This window comes from Oxyura jamaicensis, chromosome 30 (genome assembly GCF_011077185.1).
Source record: "Oxyura jamaicensis isolate SHBP4307 breed ruddy duck chromosome 30, BPBGC_Ojam_1.0, whole genome shotgun sequence".
Lineage (NCBI taxonomy): Eukaryota > Metazoa > Chordata > Aves > Anseriformes > Anatidae > Oxyura > Oxyura jamaicensis.
In genome coordinates, this window is record NC_048921.1 from 326375 (window position 1) to 341573 (window position 15199).

The 15199-nt window shown below is 64.5% G+C and overlaps 2 protein-coding genes across 2 annotated transcripts in view; both read right to left on the reverse strand.

Moving 5' to 3' along the window:
* Positions 1-47: 47 nt before the first annotated feature.
* Positions 48-2761, reverse strand: EIF3G (eukaryotic translation initiation factor 3 subunit G). The gene is made up of 10 exons (XM_035308699.1): positions 2737-2761; positions 2374-2469; positions 1906-1998; positions 1715-1803; positions 1499-1558; positions 1217-1321; positions 949-1138; positions 730-837; positions 520-656; positions 48-188 (listed from the first exon to the last, which is right to left on the reverse strand). Exons 1-10 carry the CDS (start codon positions 2759-2761, stop codon positions 78-80), a joined length of 1014 nt encoding a protein of 337 aa, XP_035164590.1. The 3' UTR covers positions 48-77.
* DNMT1 (DNA methyltransferase 1) overlaps positions 2496-15199 on the reverse strand; it is a 13780-nt gene continuing 1076 nt past the window's right edge. Inside the window, exons 2-34 of the mRNA XM_035308700.1 lie at positions 14859-14901; positions 14263-14370; positions 13901-14165; positions 13587-13659; positions 13307-13397; positions 13141-13181; positions 12860-12911; positions 12456-12539; positions 12261-12370; positions 12043-12161; positions 11826-11918; positions 11217-11368; positions 10911-11098; positions 10416-10605; positions 9910-10007; positions 9631-9778; positions 9430-9545; positions 9116-9317; positions 8880-9013; positions 8608-8781; positions 7884-8105; positions 7139-7331; positions 6905-6995; positions 6182-6316; positions 5748-6030; positions 5520-5661; positions 5120-5286; positions 4861-5038; positions 4359-4554; positions 3539-3702; positions 3332-3448; positions 3166-3256; positions 2496-2984 (exon numbers count right to left, since the gene is read on the reverse strand). Coding sequence (XP_035164591.1) covers positions 2938-2984; positions 3166-3256; positions 3332-3448; positions 3539-3702; positions 4359-4554; positions 4861-5038; positions 5120-5286; positions 5520-5661; positions 5748-6030; positions 6182-6316; positions 6905-6995; positions 7139-7331; positions 7884-8105; positions 8608-8781; positions 8880-9013; positions 9116-9317; positions 9430-9545; positions 9631-9778; positions 9910-10007; positions 10416-10605; positions 10911-11098; positions 11217-11368; positions 11826-11918; positions 12043-12161; positions 12261-12370; positions 12456-12539; positions 12860-12911; positions 13141-13181; positions 13307-13397; positions 13587-13659; positions 13901-14165; positions 14263-14370; positions 14859-14901 — 4507 coding nt within the window. The 3' untranslated portion in view covers positions 2496-2937. The remainder of the gene's footprint in view (positions 2985-3165; positions 3257-3331; positions 3449-3538; positions 3703-4358; positions 4555-4860; positions 5039-5119; positions 5287-5519; positions 5662-5747; positions 6031-6181; positions 6317-6904; positions 6996-7138; positions 7332-7883; positions 8106-8607; positions 8782-8879; positions 9014-9115; positions 9318-9429; positions 9546-9630; positions 9779-9909; positions 10008-10415; positions 10606-10910; positions 11099-11216; positions 11369-11825; positions 11919-12042; positions 12162-12260; positions 12371-12455; positions 12540-12859; positions 12912-13140; positions 13182-13306; positions 13398-13586; positions 13660-13900; positions 14166-14262; positions 14371-14858; positions 14902-15199) is intronic.

Consider the following 15199-nt stretch of genomic DNA (forward strand, 5'->3'; position numbering starts at 1 on the left):
GCAGCCAGACGCGAGCCCCCAGGACCCCTGGGAGCCCCCCCAGGACCCCTGGGAGCCCCCCCAGGACCCTCCCGTACTCACTTGGCCCACTCCACGTTGAGGATCAGGTGGTCGTAGCCGAAACCAGACACCCCAGCGATGGCACGGGCCGCGTCCTCGCGGCGGTGGAAGCTGATGAAGGCAAAACCCTGGGGGGGTGGGGGAGAAAAGCGAGGGGGTGAGGAGGAGGAGGAAGGAGGGGGGGGTGTGAGGAGGAGGAGGGAGAAGACGGGGGGCGAGGAGGAAGGACGGGGGGCGTGAGGAGGAGGACGGACGGACGGGGGGCGGCGAGAAGGAGGAAGGAGGACGGGGGGCAGCGAGGAGGAGGAAGGAGGACGGGGGGCAGCGAGGAGGAGGAAGGAGACAATGGGCGGCGAGGAGAAGGAGGGAGACGAGGAGGAGGAAGGACGGGGCGTGAGGAGGAGGAGGAGGGAGACGAGGAGGAGGAAGGACGGGGGGCGTCATCCCTCCTGCCCCCACCTTGGACTGCCCCGTGGCCTTGTCCTTGGCCAGGTAGATCCTGGAGATGGAGCCGAAGGGGCGGAAGAGCTCCTGCAGGTCGGTCTCACGCGTGTCCTCGGACAGGTTGGTGACGCGGATGGTGGCGTTGTCGTCGGCTGGGGGGACAGGAGAGGCTCAGGGGGGGCGGGATGCTCCGGGACACGGGAGGCCGCGGAGGCCGAGCCTTACCCCTGCGGTTGGGCTGCATGGACTCCCCGCGGCGGCTGGCGCCGTCCCTCAGGCTGGGCGGCACGTACTTGCCCGTCTTGCTCTGCTGAGCCTGCACCGGCTCCGGCTCTGCGGGCAAAAAAGAAAAAAAAAAGACGAGGGGAGCCCCGGTAAAACCGCGGCCGTCCCCGAAATTCGGGCGGGGGAGAACCCCGACGGAAAGGTTTCGGGGTGCCGGACCTCCGGGGAGCTTCTCCTTCTCGCCCGTGGACAGCCCCAGCTGCTCGGCCAGCTCCTTCTGCATCGGGCCCAGCGTGTCCTTGTAGGGGCAGCGGGTGGTCCAGTGGTCGCCCTTGCAGATGCGGCACGAGACGATCTTCTGCCCCTTCAGCTTGTTCATCGGGTCCTCCTCCTCTTGGCAGTTGAGGTCCTGGGCACAAGGAGGGGGCTCTCAGCACCTTTTAGGCCCGGGCAGGGGCTCCCCGTGGTGCCCACCCCCCAGCCTCACCTCCTTGCTGGTGATGAACGTCATGAAGACGTCGTCGCTCACGGTGGTGGTGGCCACGTTGGGGCCGGGGGCGTCGAACTCCGAGTTGCCGAATTTCTTCCAGTTCTGGGGAAAAAGGAGGCCGCTCGGGAAGCCTTCCCGAACTCAGGCTCCCTTCCCAAGCCGCGCCGAACGCGGAGAGGGTGAAAAACGGCGGCCGCTGGAGCGCTGCCTTCTGCTTTTTTCCCCTCTCTGAGGAAGGAAATCCGTCCCGCTGGTATCCTCGCCGCAAGAAACGCTCACCTTCCGACGCGCCACCGCCTTGGAGGCCTTCCTGGTTTCGATGCGGAAGGTGCGGATGATCTGGAGAAGCGTAACAGAGACGATTAAGGCCCGTAAAAAAAGGAACGAGCGCGGCAAATGAGCTCCCAGGTACCAAGCTGGAAGGAGCAGCCCCCTCGGAGCTGCTCTGCCGGGGAGAGAGGCAGCAGGGAGAGGCTAAATCCAGGCTCCGCTCACCTTCACCTTCCTCCCGTCCTCCTCCTCGCGGTACTCCGTGATGGTCTTGATGTTCCCGTTGATGAGCTCCTTCGGGGAGGGAAGGGGGCCTGCGGGGCGGGGAGCCGTGATGGGGCTGCCCGGGGTGGGGGGTTAAGGGCAGGGGAAGAGCCCCCCCCCCTCCCTCCCCAGGGTTTTTGGGTGGCTCTTACCTCCCTTCAGCAGCTCGGCCTCAGCGCTCAGGCTCCCCCCGAGCACCCCCGTCAGGGGGATGTCCTTCAGCAGCTCGCTGGTGATGCATTTGTCTGCGGGAAGAGGATCGGAGAATCGTCGCAGCAGAGGGGGAAAGCACCCCGCTGCTTCTGTGGGGTCTGGTCGCCGGTTTTAGGGGATCCTGGCACGCAGCCCCCCCCCCCCCCCCCCCGCGGGGGCGCCGTCCCCGGGCCCCGCCTGCCCGCCGGTCCCCTCCAATTCCCCCCCGCGGGCCCCGATTCCCTCCCCGGGCCTCGGTTCCGCCTCCCGAGCCTCGATTCCCCCCCCGAAGCCCCCCTCCCGCCGCCCCGGGCCCGGTCCCGGTCCCGATCCCTCACTCGTAGTCGCCCGTCGGCATCGCCCCGCCGCTTCCCTCACGCGTCCCCACCGGAAGGGAAGCGCTTCACTTCCGGCCGGCCCGGCCTCACTTCCGGCGCCGGGGGCCGGCCGCGCGGTGCACGCCGGGGAGCGGTTGCTAAGCAACGCCCCGCTGGGGAACCGAGGCCTACTGCGCCCCCCGAAGCCTGAGAAAAGCGGGAGGGGAGGGGGCTATAATTTATAGGAGAGATTTATTTGAAGAAATATTACAACATATAAAAACTACATAAAGTATCAATTCCCACTTGTACAAAGCGGCCGATTATTTTCAATACAATGCGGCGTAAAAACGGGAGATGGGAGGGGGGCCGGGGCAGGGCCGGGACCTGGGGAGGGGGTCCCGCCGGAGGTGCTGGGGGCCCCGTGGGCGCCCTGCCGGGGCCGGGGGGGGCTGCACCGGGGTGGGGGGGAACCTGGGCGGTAGTGGAGTTCGACCATCACAGACAGCGGCGGAGGGCAGAGACGTGGGCACGAGCACAGCCGCAGGGAAGGTCCCACGGACCGAGAATTTTAAAAACAAACAAACAAAAAAAAAAATCAAAACAAAACAAAACAAAATAAAAGGGGATAAAATAAATCAGTGCATGTTTGGGAGTCCTGGTGCCGGAGGCGCGTCAGTCAGCCGGTTCCACCGTTTCCATCTTCTCCGGGGCGCTGGGCGCTGTGGGGAGAGGAGGTGGGCGATGGCGGCGGCGCTCCCCGAGCCCCCGTTATTGCCCCCATTAACTCTCCATCTCCCCCATCTCCTGCTTCAATCGAGCAGAACCGCCGGTCCTAACCCCCCCGAGCCCCCCCAGCGAGGCGCGGCGGCGAGGTGTGGGAACCGCTGGCCCCGCACCTACCCGCGGTGTCTTCCCTCAGCTTCGCCAACACGCACGATTTGATCTCCAGCCCGATGGCTTTGGCTAGAGGAGGAGGCACTGCGTTACCGACCTGCGACAGAGTTAGGGTTACGTTGGCGCGGGCTTGGCGGCGCCGCGGGGCTGCGCGCAAGCGGCCGCGCTTCACCTGTCTGTGCTTGTCGAGGATGTTTCCGAAGAGCCGGTAGGTATCGGGGAAGCCCTGGGAGCGGGCGCACTCCCTCACGCTCACTACCCGGTGCTGCTCGGGGTGCAGCACCCGGCCCTGCGGCGGCAAAGGAAGCAGCTGGAGAAAAGAGCGAGGGGGGGGGGATGCCCTTCGTCTGGGGGGGGGTCCGGATCCAGCGGCACCCACCTGCTTGCCCATGGGTTCGGGGTTGGTGACGGTGGTGCTGAAGAAGCCATCCCACTCCAGCCGCCCGTAGAGCCCGGCCCAGTGGTTGTGCCGGTTGCCGGTGTGGGGCAGGCACCAGGGGATGAGGGTGTTGAACTGCCGGTCCGCGGGGTCGCAGGGCTTCCCTGGGAGAGACGGGGAGCAATTATCCAAACATTAAAAAAAGCAGCAAAAGGCTATCAATCAGCGTTTCTCTCCCCAGACTGACCCTGTCGGGCCGTGTGTGCCGGCAGCCCGATTAAACTTTATCAGAGCTCGCTGAGAAAAGCCTCTCGAGCAGCTCCCATCAGAGGCGGCCGTGTAAATGCCAGCAATAATAAAAAAGCATTTGAGGAACACGGCCACGTTTGAGGAACACGGCCTCATTTGTGTCACTGGGAAGCGTGGAAATGAAATAACTTCGCCGGCCGCAGCAGATGAAATTAAAACAATTGAAAGCTCGTAGAGCAGGCCGGGAAATTTGCACTCGGGAGGTTTAAAAAGGCAAATAACAGCTGAAGCGGGATGAGAAGAAGGTATTACTTTATACATTCGAGCTGCAGAAGGAAAAGTGGTTTTTGCAAGCGTTTACGTCAACGGCGGAGCAGGGAGCAGCTCGTTCTGAGGGGATGGGGACACCACGACGATGCCCGTGGGAAGGAACGGGTTATGAGGTGCTGGGCTGAATTACCTAACCCTAATTAGCAAGGTTAGCAGTGGATTAAACCCCGTCCCACCAAGCCAGGTGCAGAACATCTCCCTGCCCATGGGCAGGAGACCATGTTGGGGTGCTGACGCCTACCTTCCGCGCAGGAGCAGACTCCCCGCAGCGCACCCGAGCTGCTGCGGCCGTTCTTCTTCTCGTGGTGCGTGTACCGCAGCTTGCGCGTGGTCGTGCCGTCCGACAGCCGCACCTCGATGTTGGGCAGGTCGCGCCAGTCGGAGCCGGGGGCCAGGGGGATGTGTCTCATCCGCGCCGCGACCAAGGCGCTCATGTCCTGCAAACGCCAAGCCCGCCGTCACCTCCCACCATCAGAGAGCGCCCCAGCGCTCTGCGGCGGGGGCAAGGGGCTCAGAGGGACACCGGACAGCCCAGCACCAGGTCTGCGGCCCCATTCCTATCACCGTGGGAGAGGGAGAGATCCCAGCAGCTCCACCAGCCTCCTTTTCCTCTCAAATTGCCAAGTTTGGGGATAAACTGCTTGGGGATGATCTCACCCCGTTTGCTCAGCACCCACAGAACATCCCTGCCCTCATCTCTGGGTCTGGCGGGTGCTAGTGCAGCGTCACCCACCCCTGCGTACCTTGCAGATGTGATCCCTGAGGATGGGCTGGTACTGGGAGCCCCGGATCTGCCGCTGGAACCAGGATTGGGGCTCCCCGTTGTAGGAGATCTCCAGGGCAGAGGCACCGTTCCGGATCTCGGGCAGGTCGGACATGGTGTCCCGCACCGTGATGGTGCGGAAGGGGCCGGAGTACGTCCTGGGAGCGCGGGGCAAGCCGTGAGCAGCTAAACCCTAACCCTGCCCCTCGAGAGGCCACGCGGGTGCTCCGAAGGCTCACCGGGTGATATTGCTGACAAACTTCTTGTCGTCCACCACCACGCTCAGCTGGCAGGCACGGGGCGCAAAGACGTGCAGGGGCTCGGGGAACATGGGCAGCTTCTCACCGGGAGCCGCAGCAAGAACGATGGCTCTCCGCCGCGTCTGGGCCACGCCGTACTGGCCAGCCTGGGGAGGAAGGGACGCTCCTGAGGGGACGGCAACGGGGTCTGGCAATCCCCGTCTCGTCCGCACCCTTAAAAAGCTGGGAAATTCCCTCTACCGCGGAGGAGCGAAGGAAACCAAAGAGCTCAAACGGCCTCACTTTGGAGGGGACGGTTCAGAGCAGAGCCGGGCTGGAGCCAAAGGGTTTTTGCTCTCGTTAACTGCCTCGGGGTGCCGTGCTCGTGCCCCGGACCCACCTGCAGGACCCCGAAGGTGCACTGGTAACCCATGCGGACAAGGCAGCGCAGGGTGAGCTTCAGCACCATGGAGCGCTTGAAGGACACGAAGTTCCTGACGTTCTCCAGCAGAAAGAACCGCGGCCGGTAGTAGTCGCAGTAGCTGCCAGGAGGGAGAGGGACCACGAACGAGGATGGAGCAGCGGTCGAGGCTCCTGGGGACGAGCCCGCACCCCGCCACCTCCTTACCTGAGGAAGGAGACCACCAGGGAGTTCTTGAACTTGGAGTAGGTGCGGGAGTTGAAGCGATTCATGCCGCTGAAGCCCTGGCACGGGGGGCCTCCACACAGCATCTCCACGTCCCCCTTCTGCGGCAGCTTCTGCCCCAGCGAGTTGGTTTTCTCGCCGGACATGACCAGCTTCAGCAGGACGTTGCAGTCCTCCGTGAAGACCGTGGTGCCAGGGTTGTTCAGCCGGAAAGCCTGGGCGGCCGGCTCCCACATCTCGATGGCCCACAGCGTCTCCGACACGCCTGGGGAGACGACGCAGAGCGTCTTGGGCTTGCTCGGATGAGCGGAGCGCCGCTTCGTGCTCCCCGATCCAGCTCGGGGCTCCCGGGATAAGGGATGGAGGAAGCGAGCAGAGAGACGGCCGGCGCCGATTCCCCCGGCTCTGCCGCTCACCTGCCTGGTGGAAGCCCTCGGAGAGCCCCCCGCAGCCAGAGAACACGTCCAAGGTCCGCAGCTTGGGCAGCTTCAGCTCGGCGGGCTCCTGCTCGCTCTGCTCGCAGGCGACAGACGACTTCCCTTTGCCTTTGCCTGCAAGCAGAGCCCCGCTCACATCAAAAGGCGAAGTCATTTCCTCCTCTCAGTGCTTACGAGGCAAATTTTCTCTGCCCTCCTCCGCGCAGCTAAAACATCGGCTTAAGGCACCTTTCTACCCGTAACTGTCCTGCCGCTGCCAGAATACGCCCCTGCATTTGGAAGGAAAGCCTCTCCTCTTTCCCCGCGCGATCCCTTTCCACCCAACAGCCCGTGGATGCGCTCAGACACCTTCAGGCTCAGAGCAGAGCAGCAGGAGCTCGCGGAGCCGCTCCCTGCCTTGGCAGGGTGCAAATCCCTACGCTAGAGAGCGGCGAGCCCCGGCAGAGGGCTGCCAGCAAGTCAAAAACTTCAAGAGGGGCCAGATGCCGTTGCCGAGAGGTTTATTTCGAAGAGGTGAGGCCGTGCGCAGCTGTCCCTTAAGAACAGAGCCACAGACCGCAGAGCTGCATCCTGTGAGAGCACCGGAGCGGGAGAAGAGCACAGAAACATCTGGCTGGTGGCGAGTCTTATCTCCGCTCCGCAGCACCTAACGGCAGGCGCGAACGGGTGCCCCGAGCCGCCGCCACCCCCTTCGACACTCACCTTTCCCTTTGCCTTTCCCCTTCCCTTTATTCCCGGAGCTCCGGGCGTGGTTGGGAGGATCTTCGAAGCTCTTGGTTTTTGCGTTGTAAGCCTGGGGTGTGGGGGGGGGAGAAGGAGTTTGGGAAGCTGGAACACGAAGAGCTTTCCTCGCCGAGACGCTGTCGCCAAAACGGGAGACAGGGACTGGCAGAGCTCAGTGCGTCTGCTCGGGTCCCTTGGGGACGTGCTCCTCACCTCTAAGAAGTAGAAGCGGTCGAGGCCACCAGCGGAATAGTCCTGGATGCTCTCGGTCAGGTCCTCGCCGTACACCACCGTGCAGCGGCCCTGCACAGCGCGGAAGTCGACGGTCGTCTCCTCGTCGCTCCAGTACAGGAGGTTGATGTCTGCGTGGTAGCTGGCTTTCATGGACTTGTGCGTGTTCTCGGGTCTGCAGGAAGAGCTCTTGGGTAGGGGAAACGCCTGGGGGCAAACCCTAACCCCGGTCCGACCCAGGCTGTGGTGCTCCCCCGCTGCACAGCTCCATCTCCACGGAGAGAAGCGGGTTTATTTCCTCCCACAGCACACGTCTGCTAGCACGAGCTGTGCGCAGCACCGAAGGGATGACTTGTTTGACACCAAAAGGAGCTTTTTGGGGTTTTCTTGGGGGAGGGAGAGGGCAAATTTAAAGGCAGAGAGATCTGGAAGCCAGGCTTCAAACGCGTGTTCTGAGCGGGAGCACGCTCCTCGCCGCTGCCAAGGCTCCTCGCGCACATCTCCCCGTGCTGCGCGGGAGATGACCGAGAGCCTGCAAATGTTTGGGTAAACACCCACACCCCGAGACGGCGCTGACAGCACGCCGCAGCGGAGGCCCCGGTGGCCCCGAACCCCTTCGGGCCGTGCCCACGCTGCACCCCCTGGCCCTGCAGAGCTGCCCGAGGTACCAGCGGGCTCTGCAGCGACCTTGTGCCGACGCCACCCAGCTCTTCCCGGCACCGCTCACCTGTAAAACTTGAAGATGCGCAGCTTGATGTCAGCCTCGTTGGGCTTGCCGTTGCTGCGGATGTTGCAGAAGATCTCCTTGATGCGGCCCACGCGGTAGGGGTCGGGGGCATCCAGGTTGCTGCCCTTGATGTACTCCGAGTACTTGCGGTAGTGCTCCGGGTGCAGCTCCTCGTCCACCGCCTCCTTCTTGGGGCGCTTGGCCGGGCTGGCGGGTTTCATGCTGGGGAGCATGGAGACGAAACCCGTTGCGGAGCCCCTTTCCAGCGCCCCAAATAAAATAACGCAGCCCAGAGCATCCCCCTCCCCCTTCTGTGCTTGCTTCCACCTCTTCTGCTCCCCTCGCTGCAGCAGCGCTGGCACCGAGCCGCCCCAGAATGGGGCACGAGCACGCAGCTGCAAAGCAAGGTGCCCGCACGCTGCAGCCCTCTTCCCAAAGGGCTTTGCTATTTCTCTGCCCCTAATTACAAAGCAGCAGGCGGGGGATCTTGTTTAGCTCTTTCATCCACCCAAGCTCTTTCTTTTGAAGGAAAACAATCCGCGCAGAGTTTCGGTTCGCCTGCCGGAACGCGGCAGCTCGGCTCGCGGAGCCAAGTCGCTCCGTTCAATACCGGGAGGTGAAATCTGGGTTAAAGCTTTCAGAAATCAGGGCGCTGGGTGCTCAGTTCGCGGGATCGACACAACAGCCTCCCTCCAAGCGCTTCCAGCCCCCTGCAAGCACCAACCTGAAGGAAAAGGCTTCCGGCAGGAGGTAGACGCCATCTCCCACCCTGTACTGCACTCCGTTCTTGGTGGCCAGGGCGTAGAACATCTTCCCATCCCCTTCCTCCAGGGGCTCAGCCACTTTGGGTATCTCCTTGTGTCTTACCTCGTCCAGACGGGTGCAGCTCATGCAGAACCTGCGGGACAGGGACAGGAGCGCGGTGACGGGGCCGCGGAGGGGCTCCAGCGGCTCTGGCGAGGAGCGGTTCCTCCGTGCCGCCCTGCTCGCGCTCACTTGTACTTGTTGTCTTCCGTGGGCTCCGTTTTCGGCGGCGACTCGAAGCGAGCGTACTCCTGGTCGTACCACATCTGGTAGAAGTACGTCCTCCCGTCGTCTTCCACCATCTTGATCTCCATATCCAGCCCGCCCTGCTGGGAGAGAGGTGTTCGCGGGGAGCAGCGGTGCCGCCGCCTCTCCGCCGCGGCCGCCGAGCGCCGATTCCAGCCGGAGGTCGCAGGGCTCTCACCCACCTCCATCGACCAGTTCTCCGAGGGCGCCTTGTAGATGACGTTGACTTTGCCGTGGATGTAGGACAGCTGCATGTCCTCGCATTCGTCCACCAGGAAGAGCTCCAGGGGGTCGGAGGTGGCCCCCAGGACGGTGTCCGAGCCCGGGCAGAACCAGTGCGCGTGGAACATCTGCCCGCTGCTGTCCTCCCACATGGCCGTCACCCTGCGGGCGAGGAGCCAAGGTTACGGTGCACCAGGAGGGGGTCGCGTTGCTCCGAGCTTCGCCAGAGCAATTAGGGCTCCCTAATTGGCAACGACCACGAGCAGGGACCGACCTGGCGAGGTAGAGGGGCTTGGTCGGATCGTCGGGGCTGACGGAGACGCAGTCTCCCACCTCCAGGGTCTCCGAGTCGATGCACACCCTCTGGTAGTAGTCCTTCTTCCCATCGCTCTGCGGAAGCACGGGACGGTCGGGGAGAGCTTGAAATCCCCACGAGAGACACGGCCCCGCCGCGGCCCCGTGCGCCCAGCCTCACCTTGACCGGCTCGCCCACCCAGGAGATGCGGCTCTTGTTCTGCTTCTTCTTCCTGCCCTGCAGCATCTTCTTGGGCGACGGCATTTCGGGGATGTTATCGTCCACTTCTTCGTCCTCGTCAGCTTCCCGGACCGCCAGGTTGGGGCACCTGGGGACACAAAAGGACCGTGGCTGCAGCCCCGTCGTGCGGGGACCAGGACGGACCTGGCACTTTGCAGACCCCGTCCCCTCTTTCCGGAGGGGGACAGACGCCACCAGGGTGGCTCGGTGGGGACGCACCTCCTCTGCAAACAAGCCTGCTTGCTCCGTCCGCTGCCCCCAAACTTCACCATGTTCTGGCAAGCCTTGCACTTGCCGCACTCGGGCTGCTGGCACACCTGCGGCGGGGAGAAAGCAGCTTGAGCACGGGCGGGAGCAGCAGGGACCCCGCAGGCAGGAGGGGCAGGGGCTACGGGGCAGCCTCAGGAATCTTTGGATTTAAGGAAGAAATCCTTCACCATCAGGGCGGTGAGGCACTGGAACGGTTTTTGCCCGGAGAAGCTGCGGGATGCCCCAGAGTTGGAAGCGTTCAGAATTGGCTTGGACGAGGCTTTGGGCAACCTGACCTAGTTCTAGATCCCTGGCCAGAAGGGATCCTTCCAACCCAGACCAATCCGCGGTCCTCTGTCCCGAGGGACCCAGCGAAAACTCGTAATGTGGGAACCCCAAATGGGGCTGGGGGGCGTTCGGGGTGGAAAGGAGAGCCGGGGGTGGCACCGTTTCGCCTGGCCCCGCACGCCCGTTACCTCGCAGACGCCGCAGCGCCGGCGCTTCATGGCGTTCTCCTTGTCGTCCTCCTTCTCGTCCTTCTCGATCTGCTCCGAGAAGAAGGTGTCGAAGATGAGGTACACCAGCTTGGTGGTGGTGGCCTTGGTGGGGCCCTTGTCCTTGTCTATTTTGGTGGGGTGCCGGATGGCCTGCCGCCGGACGGCTCGCCTGCGGGCAAGGTGAGAGCTGTGAGCCCGCGCCTCGGGACCGCCGCCAGCCCCGCCACGCGCTCCAGCTCAGTGCCGCGCCGCCCACAGAGCGAAGGGATTCCCTCTGGGCCGGTTTTGGGAGGATTTCTGCCCCTGTTTCCCGCTGCTGCCCGTGCTACGGAGGCGCCAGGGCTGAATCCTCAAGTTCTCCCAGCTGGGAGCAAGCACTGGGCTACACCCCGGGAGGATCCTGCCCGCAAAGCCGCCGGGGAGCAAACCTTTGGCTTGGCACGGCCGCGCGGGGAAGGACGGGGGGGGGCTCACCTCTTCCCCAGGGTGACCCCAGCCAGCTTGATCAGGTCTCTCATGCAGGGCGTGATGAGGACGGGGGGCTCGTCGCTGTCCCCGGCTTCGTCGTAGCTCTCCACCTGCTCCACCACGAACTGAGCGTGCCGCAGGAGCGAGTCCTCTGTGAAGCGGTTGAAGTTCAGCCCCGCGGGAGGCACGGTGGTCTGCGAGGACGGGCAGGTTAGGGGGGGGGGAGGGTGGGAGAGGGCGGCGGAGCAACCCCCCCCACCCACCATCTCCCCACGGCCCGGCGCTCCCCCGGGGCAGGGGGGTGTTGCTCACCTCGATCTTGTTGAGCAGATCCTCGTAGCTGACGTCGCGGTTGTTCTGCAGGAACTCCACAACGATCTTGCTCATGTAGATCTTCTCCTGCATCAGGGCGAAGATGGGCGCGTACTCCTCGCTGGGCTCCATCAGGATGTAGTCGGCGAAGGCTGCGGCCGAGAGCGGGAGGTAAATAACCGGGGAACCGGGCGGTCAGGGCCGAGCGAGGACTGCAGGAGATGTGTTTTTTTTGGGGGGGGGAAGCCAGCCCGTCCACACGGCTACCAGGGACCTAAGCACACGTGGAAGCCCCGGGGCAGCTCTGCCCACGCTCGAGGAGCTCGAGGCAGGGCGCAGAAAGCAAAGACAACCCCGGGTCTGTTTGCCACTACAAGCTCCGTTTGCTGCCGCCCAGCTCCGTCCTCCTCTGACACCGCCTTTGAACAGAACAGCTTCCAGGAAGGGTGACGTCCCCGTTCCTTGCAGAAACGGGGGAGGGAAACGCCTTCAAACCCCCCAGAAAAGCAGCTCGGGCCAAGAACAAATGGAAAAGCCCCTCTGGGAGCCACCCTGACCCGACTGAAGGAAGGATTTAAGACGCCGAGCCCGCCGCCCTGGCTCGCCCACCTGTGGTGAAGCCGATCAGGGCTTTCTCCCCGCCGTCGAACCCCGTGATCCACCAGGCGTTTATGGGCCCCAGCTTCTTGGCTCTCACCCCACCTGCAAGAGAGAAGCCGCAGGCGTCAGCCCGAAACCCAAGGAGCTGCGGAGGGGAGAGCTGACGGGACACGGGGGGACGCCGGCCCCGTGCCCCCCCCTCGGGGCTCCTCCGCACCGCGCTCACCGTCCAGGCAGGGGTTGTCGTCGTAGATGGGCTTCACAGCTCCGCTGAAATACAGCTCGATGTTCCTCTCGATCAGGCCGGTGTCAAACGGGCACAGGTGACCTCGCTTGTCGTAGACGCTGGCGGGGACGGAGGCAGGTTGAGTTTCGTGTTGGTTTTAGTTTTTTTTTTTCCACCGGATTTGCGGATCCGGGCGGGGGTTTTCCTAGCCTGCTCACCTAAAAGAGGTGACTTTGTGCTGAGGAAGGTCCTCGTAGCTTTCGAAGCCATCTTCGTTAGCGTCGAAGAGGGACAAGCGCTCATCGGTCAGCATTTCGGGCTCCTCCAGCTGGGCGAGACACAGAGAGGAGGACGGTGGAGGAGCGCTCCCCGCCCGGCAGCACCCCGCGCCCCGAACAGGGCCGATTCCTTACGGCATCGTCGGGATCCCCTTGGAAGAATTTGAGGTCAGGGTCATCGAGGTACTGTCTGCAGTCGACACACTTGGGAGGGGTGGTCTGCAAGACACGGGAGGCGGCGTGAGCTCTTCTCTCCCCGCTCCTCCGCCAGCCTCGGGCTCCGAGCTCCTTCCCCGAGCGGCCCCGTGCTCTTGTTCCCAAAGCATCCGGGCTCTTTGAAAGCAGCCGAGGCAGCTCTCGCGGGCCGTGCTGCTCCCCACCTCGCTCGGGTTTTGGTTCGGGGCAGCTGTGAGTGCTGGAAAGGGCTTCCCCCTTCCCTTAGAGACCCCCAGCCACCACGTGGAAGAGCCGTAAGAATAATAATAATAAAAAAAAAAAGCACCAAAAACGCCGGGGTGCGGGCTGGGAAAGCGACTTACTTTAGCAGGTGTTGTGGTTTTAACCTGAGTAATTTCATCTTTTATCTCAGACCTGGGAGCGAGAAAACACAGAGAGGGGGGATGAAGGCACGGAGCAGAGAAACGTCCCCGGTGGCCCCTGAAGGCAGCGTGAGCGTGGAGCAGGCTGGACCCCCCCGCCCCCCGCTGCCCCCCCCGATCCTCCCCGTGCTGATGGGGCCGAACGGCCCCGACCCTGCAGCCCCAACGGGGTCCCGAGGGTCCGCTCAGAAAACGCCCGTACGGCAGGCTCTGCTCCTCACCCTTCTTTGGTTTCGATTTTAATCCTCTTCTCGTCTTGTTCCTTGAGGGAGAAACGAAGGGGTGTGCGAGGATGAGGACGGAGCGCGCGGCGGCCTCGGGAACCACGCGCAGGCAACGAGCACCCCCCGGCCACGAGCTCACCCCCCCGCGGGCACCGCCACGCACCTTCTCCTCCAGCTCCTCCTCATCCTCCTTCTCCGCGCTCACCTCCTGCTTCACCTCCCCGTTCACCTCCTCCGATTTCCGTTTGTTGGACCTGATGGGTTCAAACGCACCGGGGTCAGCCCTCGGGGGTCCCACGCCGGGCGTAACGAGCGCTGCGGGGCGCCGACGGGCTCCGGCTCCTCGCGGGAGGGAGCCCGGCGGGTTTGGGGATCGAGAGAGGAGGGTGAAGGCTCCCCGGGGACACCCTGAAGGAGGCGCGGGTCCCACCCCGTGTACTGACCCTTTGGAAAACATGCTCAGGATGCTCGGCTGCCGGCCGGAGCTGCGGGTGACCCGGGAGCTGGCAGGAGACCCTGTAAGGACGACAGCGAGGGTCGGCGTTAGCGGCGTGGGACCCGCTGCCCTGCACCTCCCGCAGCCCCCCCAGGTGGCCAACAACCCCCTCCCTGATCCCCCCCAGCCCCGAGCAAGGCAAAGAGACCCCCAAACCCCATCCGGAGGGGCTCTGTTATGCGCCCCATCGGGAACCGCCGCGCTCCCGCTCCGTGTTGATTCCCGCTGCCTTTCAAGCGGCTGCAAGAGCAGAGCCGTTACTTTTGCTCTCCCCGTTGGATCTGCTCCTCCTGGCCTTGCGAGCCCGCGGCACAGGGGCTGAGGAAGAGGAAGAGGCGGCCGCTTCCTCCATCTCCATCGCACTGTCCTCTTCCCCGTCGGGCCCTGCCCGCTCCGAGTCCTCGTCGCTGCCGTAGGCGCCGTTCTTGGAGCACCCGTTGGACGCCCGCAGCAGCGGCGCCGCGTCCCCATTCTCCGCCGAGAGCTCTCGGTGGAGCAGGGCTTTCACCTTGGCCAGGTACCTCTCCTGCGGGGGGGGATCGGCGTGGTTTGAAGGGGGCACGAGCAAAACGAAGCCGAGCTCCTTCCCTCCGCTCCCAAGGAAACCGGGCACCGGGTCTCACCTCCGACAGCTCCTCGCAGCGCAGCTTGGCTTCGAGCTCGCTCAGCTGGTCCTGCACATCCGCCTGCAAGAAGCCCTGGATGAGGCTGAGCTTCTCCTGCACGCTCTCCTGCGGGGACGGAGGGGACAGCGTGGGCCGGGGGCGGACGCGGCTTCCTCCCCGCGGGGGCTCGGCTCCGAACCCGGGCGCCGCTCACCCAGCTGCCGGGGGACCTCCTGACATGACATGATGGCGAGATCCGTGACAACGGGGACGCGGGGACATACGGACCGCAGCGGGACCGCGACCTCACCGCAGGGCACGCGTCCGGGGAAAAGCTGGGCCAGCAAGGGGAGACGGGCTCTCACTTGGCCTGCCCGGCGCGCCGTCCCCATCCCGCCCTGCCCGGGGTGAGCCCGCCGCCGCGGCCGGCCCCAAACCGGAGCCTCGCGAGCGCTCCCTTCCCGTGCCACGCCGATGAATCACCGCGCGCCAAAGAGGCACCGAGCGCCCGACCGCGAGCCGAGGGGGCGCGCTGGGTTTTTTTTTGGGGGGGGGGGGGGGGGGGGGGCCCGGAAAGGCGTTTCCCGCCGGCGGCGGCAGCACCCGGCACCCACCTTCTCGCTCAGGCTGTCTTCATCCCGCTCCAAATCTTGCAGCCTGCCAAAAGGAGAGGGGCAGGGGGGTCAAAGGGGAATCGGCGGCGGGGAGGAACGACGGGCGGCTGCGCCCCCGAAATCGCGTGCGTCCGTCCGTGCGCGCGTGTGTCCCCAAATACCCCCCCCCCCAAGGAAGGTCACCAGTGGAAAACGGCGCCGTACCCCAAAATCTACGCCCCGAAACGCCTCCGGGGATGGGGAATAAAGTGCAAGGATGGGCACGGGCACGGCCGAAAAGCCGGGGGAGCAGCCACGTGTCGCCGTCCCGCGGGCGCACAAAGCAGCGCCGGGACGCCCCC

What these genes read in the sequence shown, in the direction of transcription:
- EIF3G (XM_035308699.1), bottom strand. Translation starts at nt 2,761, where the DNA reads ATGGTCGAACTCCACTACCGCCCAG. An exon ending in CGAACTCCACTACCGCCCAG is followed by an intron (nt 2,470 to 2,736) that starts GTTCCCCCCCAC and finishes CGCTTTTCTCAG; the next exon opens with GCTTCGGGGGGCGCAGTAGG. An exon ending in AGGACGGGAGGAAGGTGAAG is followed by an intron (nt 1,559 to 1,714) that starts GTGAGCGGAGCC and finishes ACGCTTCTCCAG; the next exon opens with ATCATCCGCACCTTCCGCAT.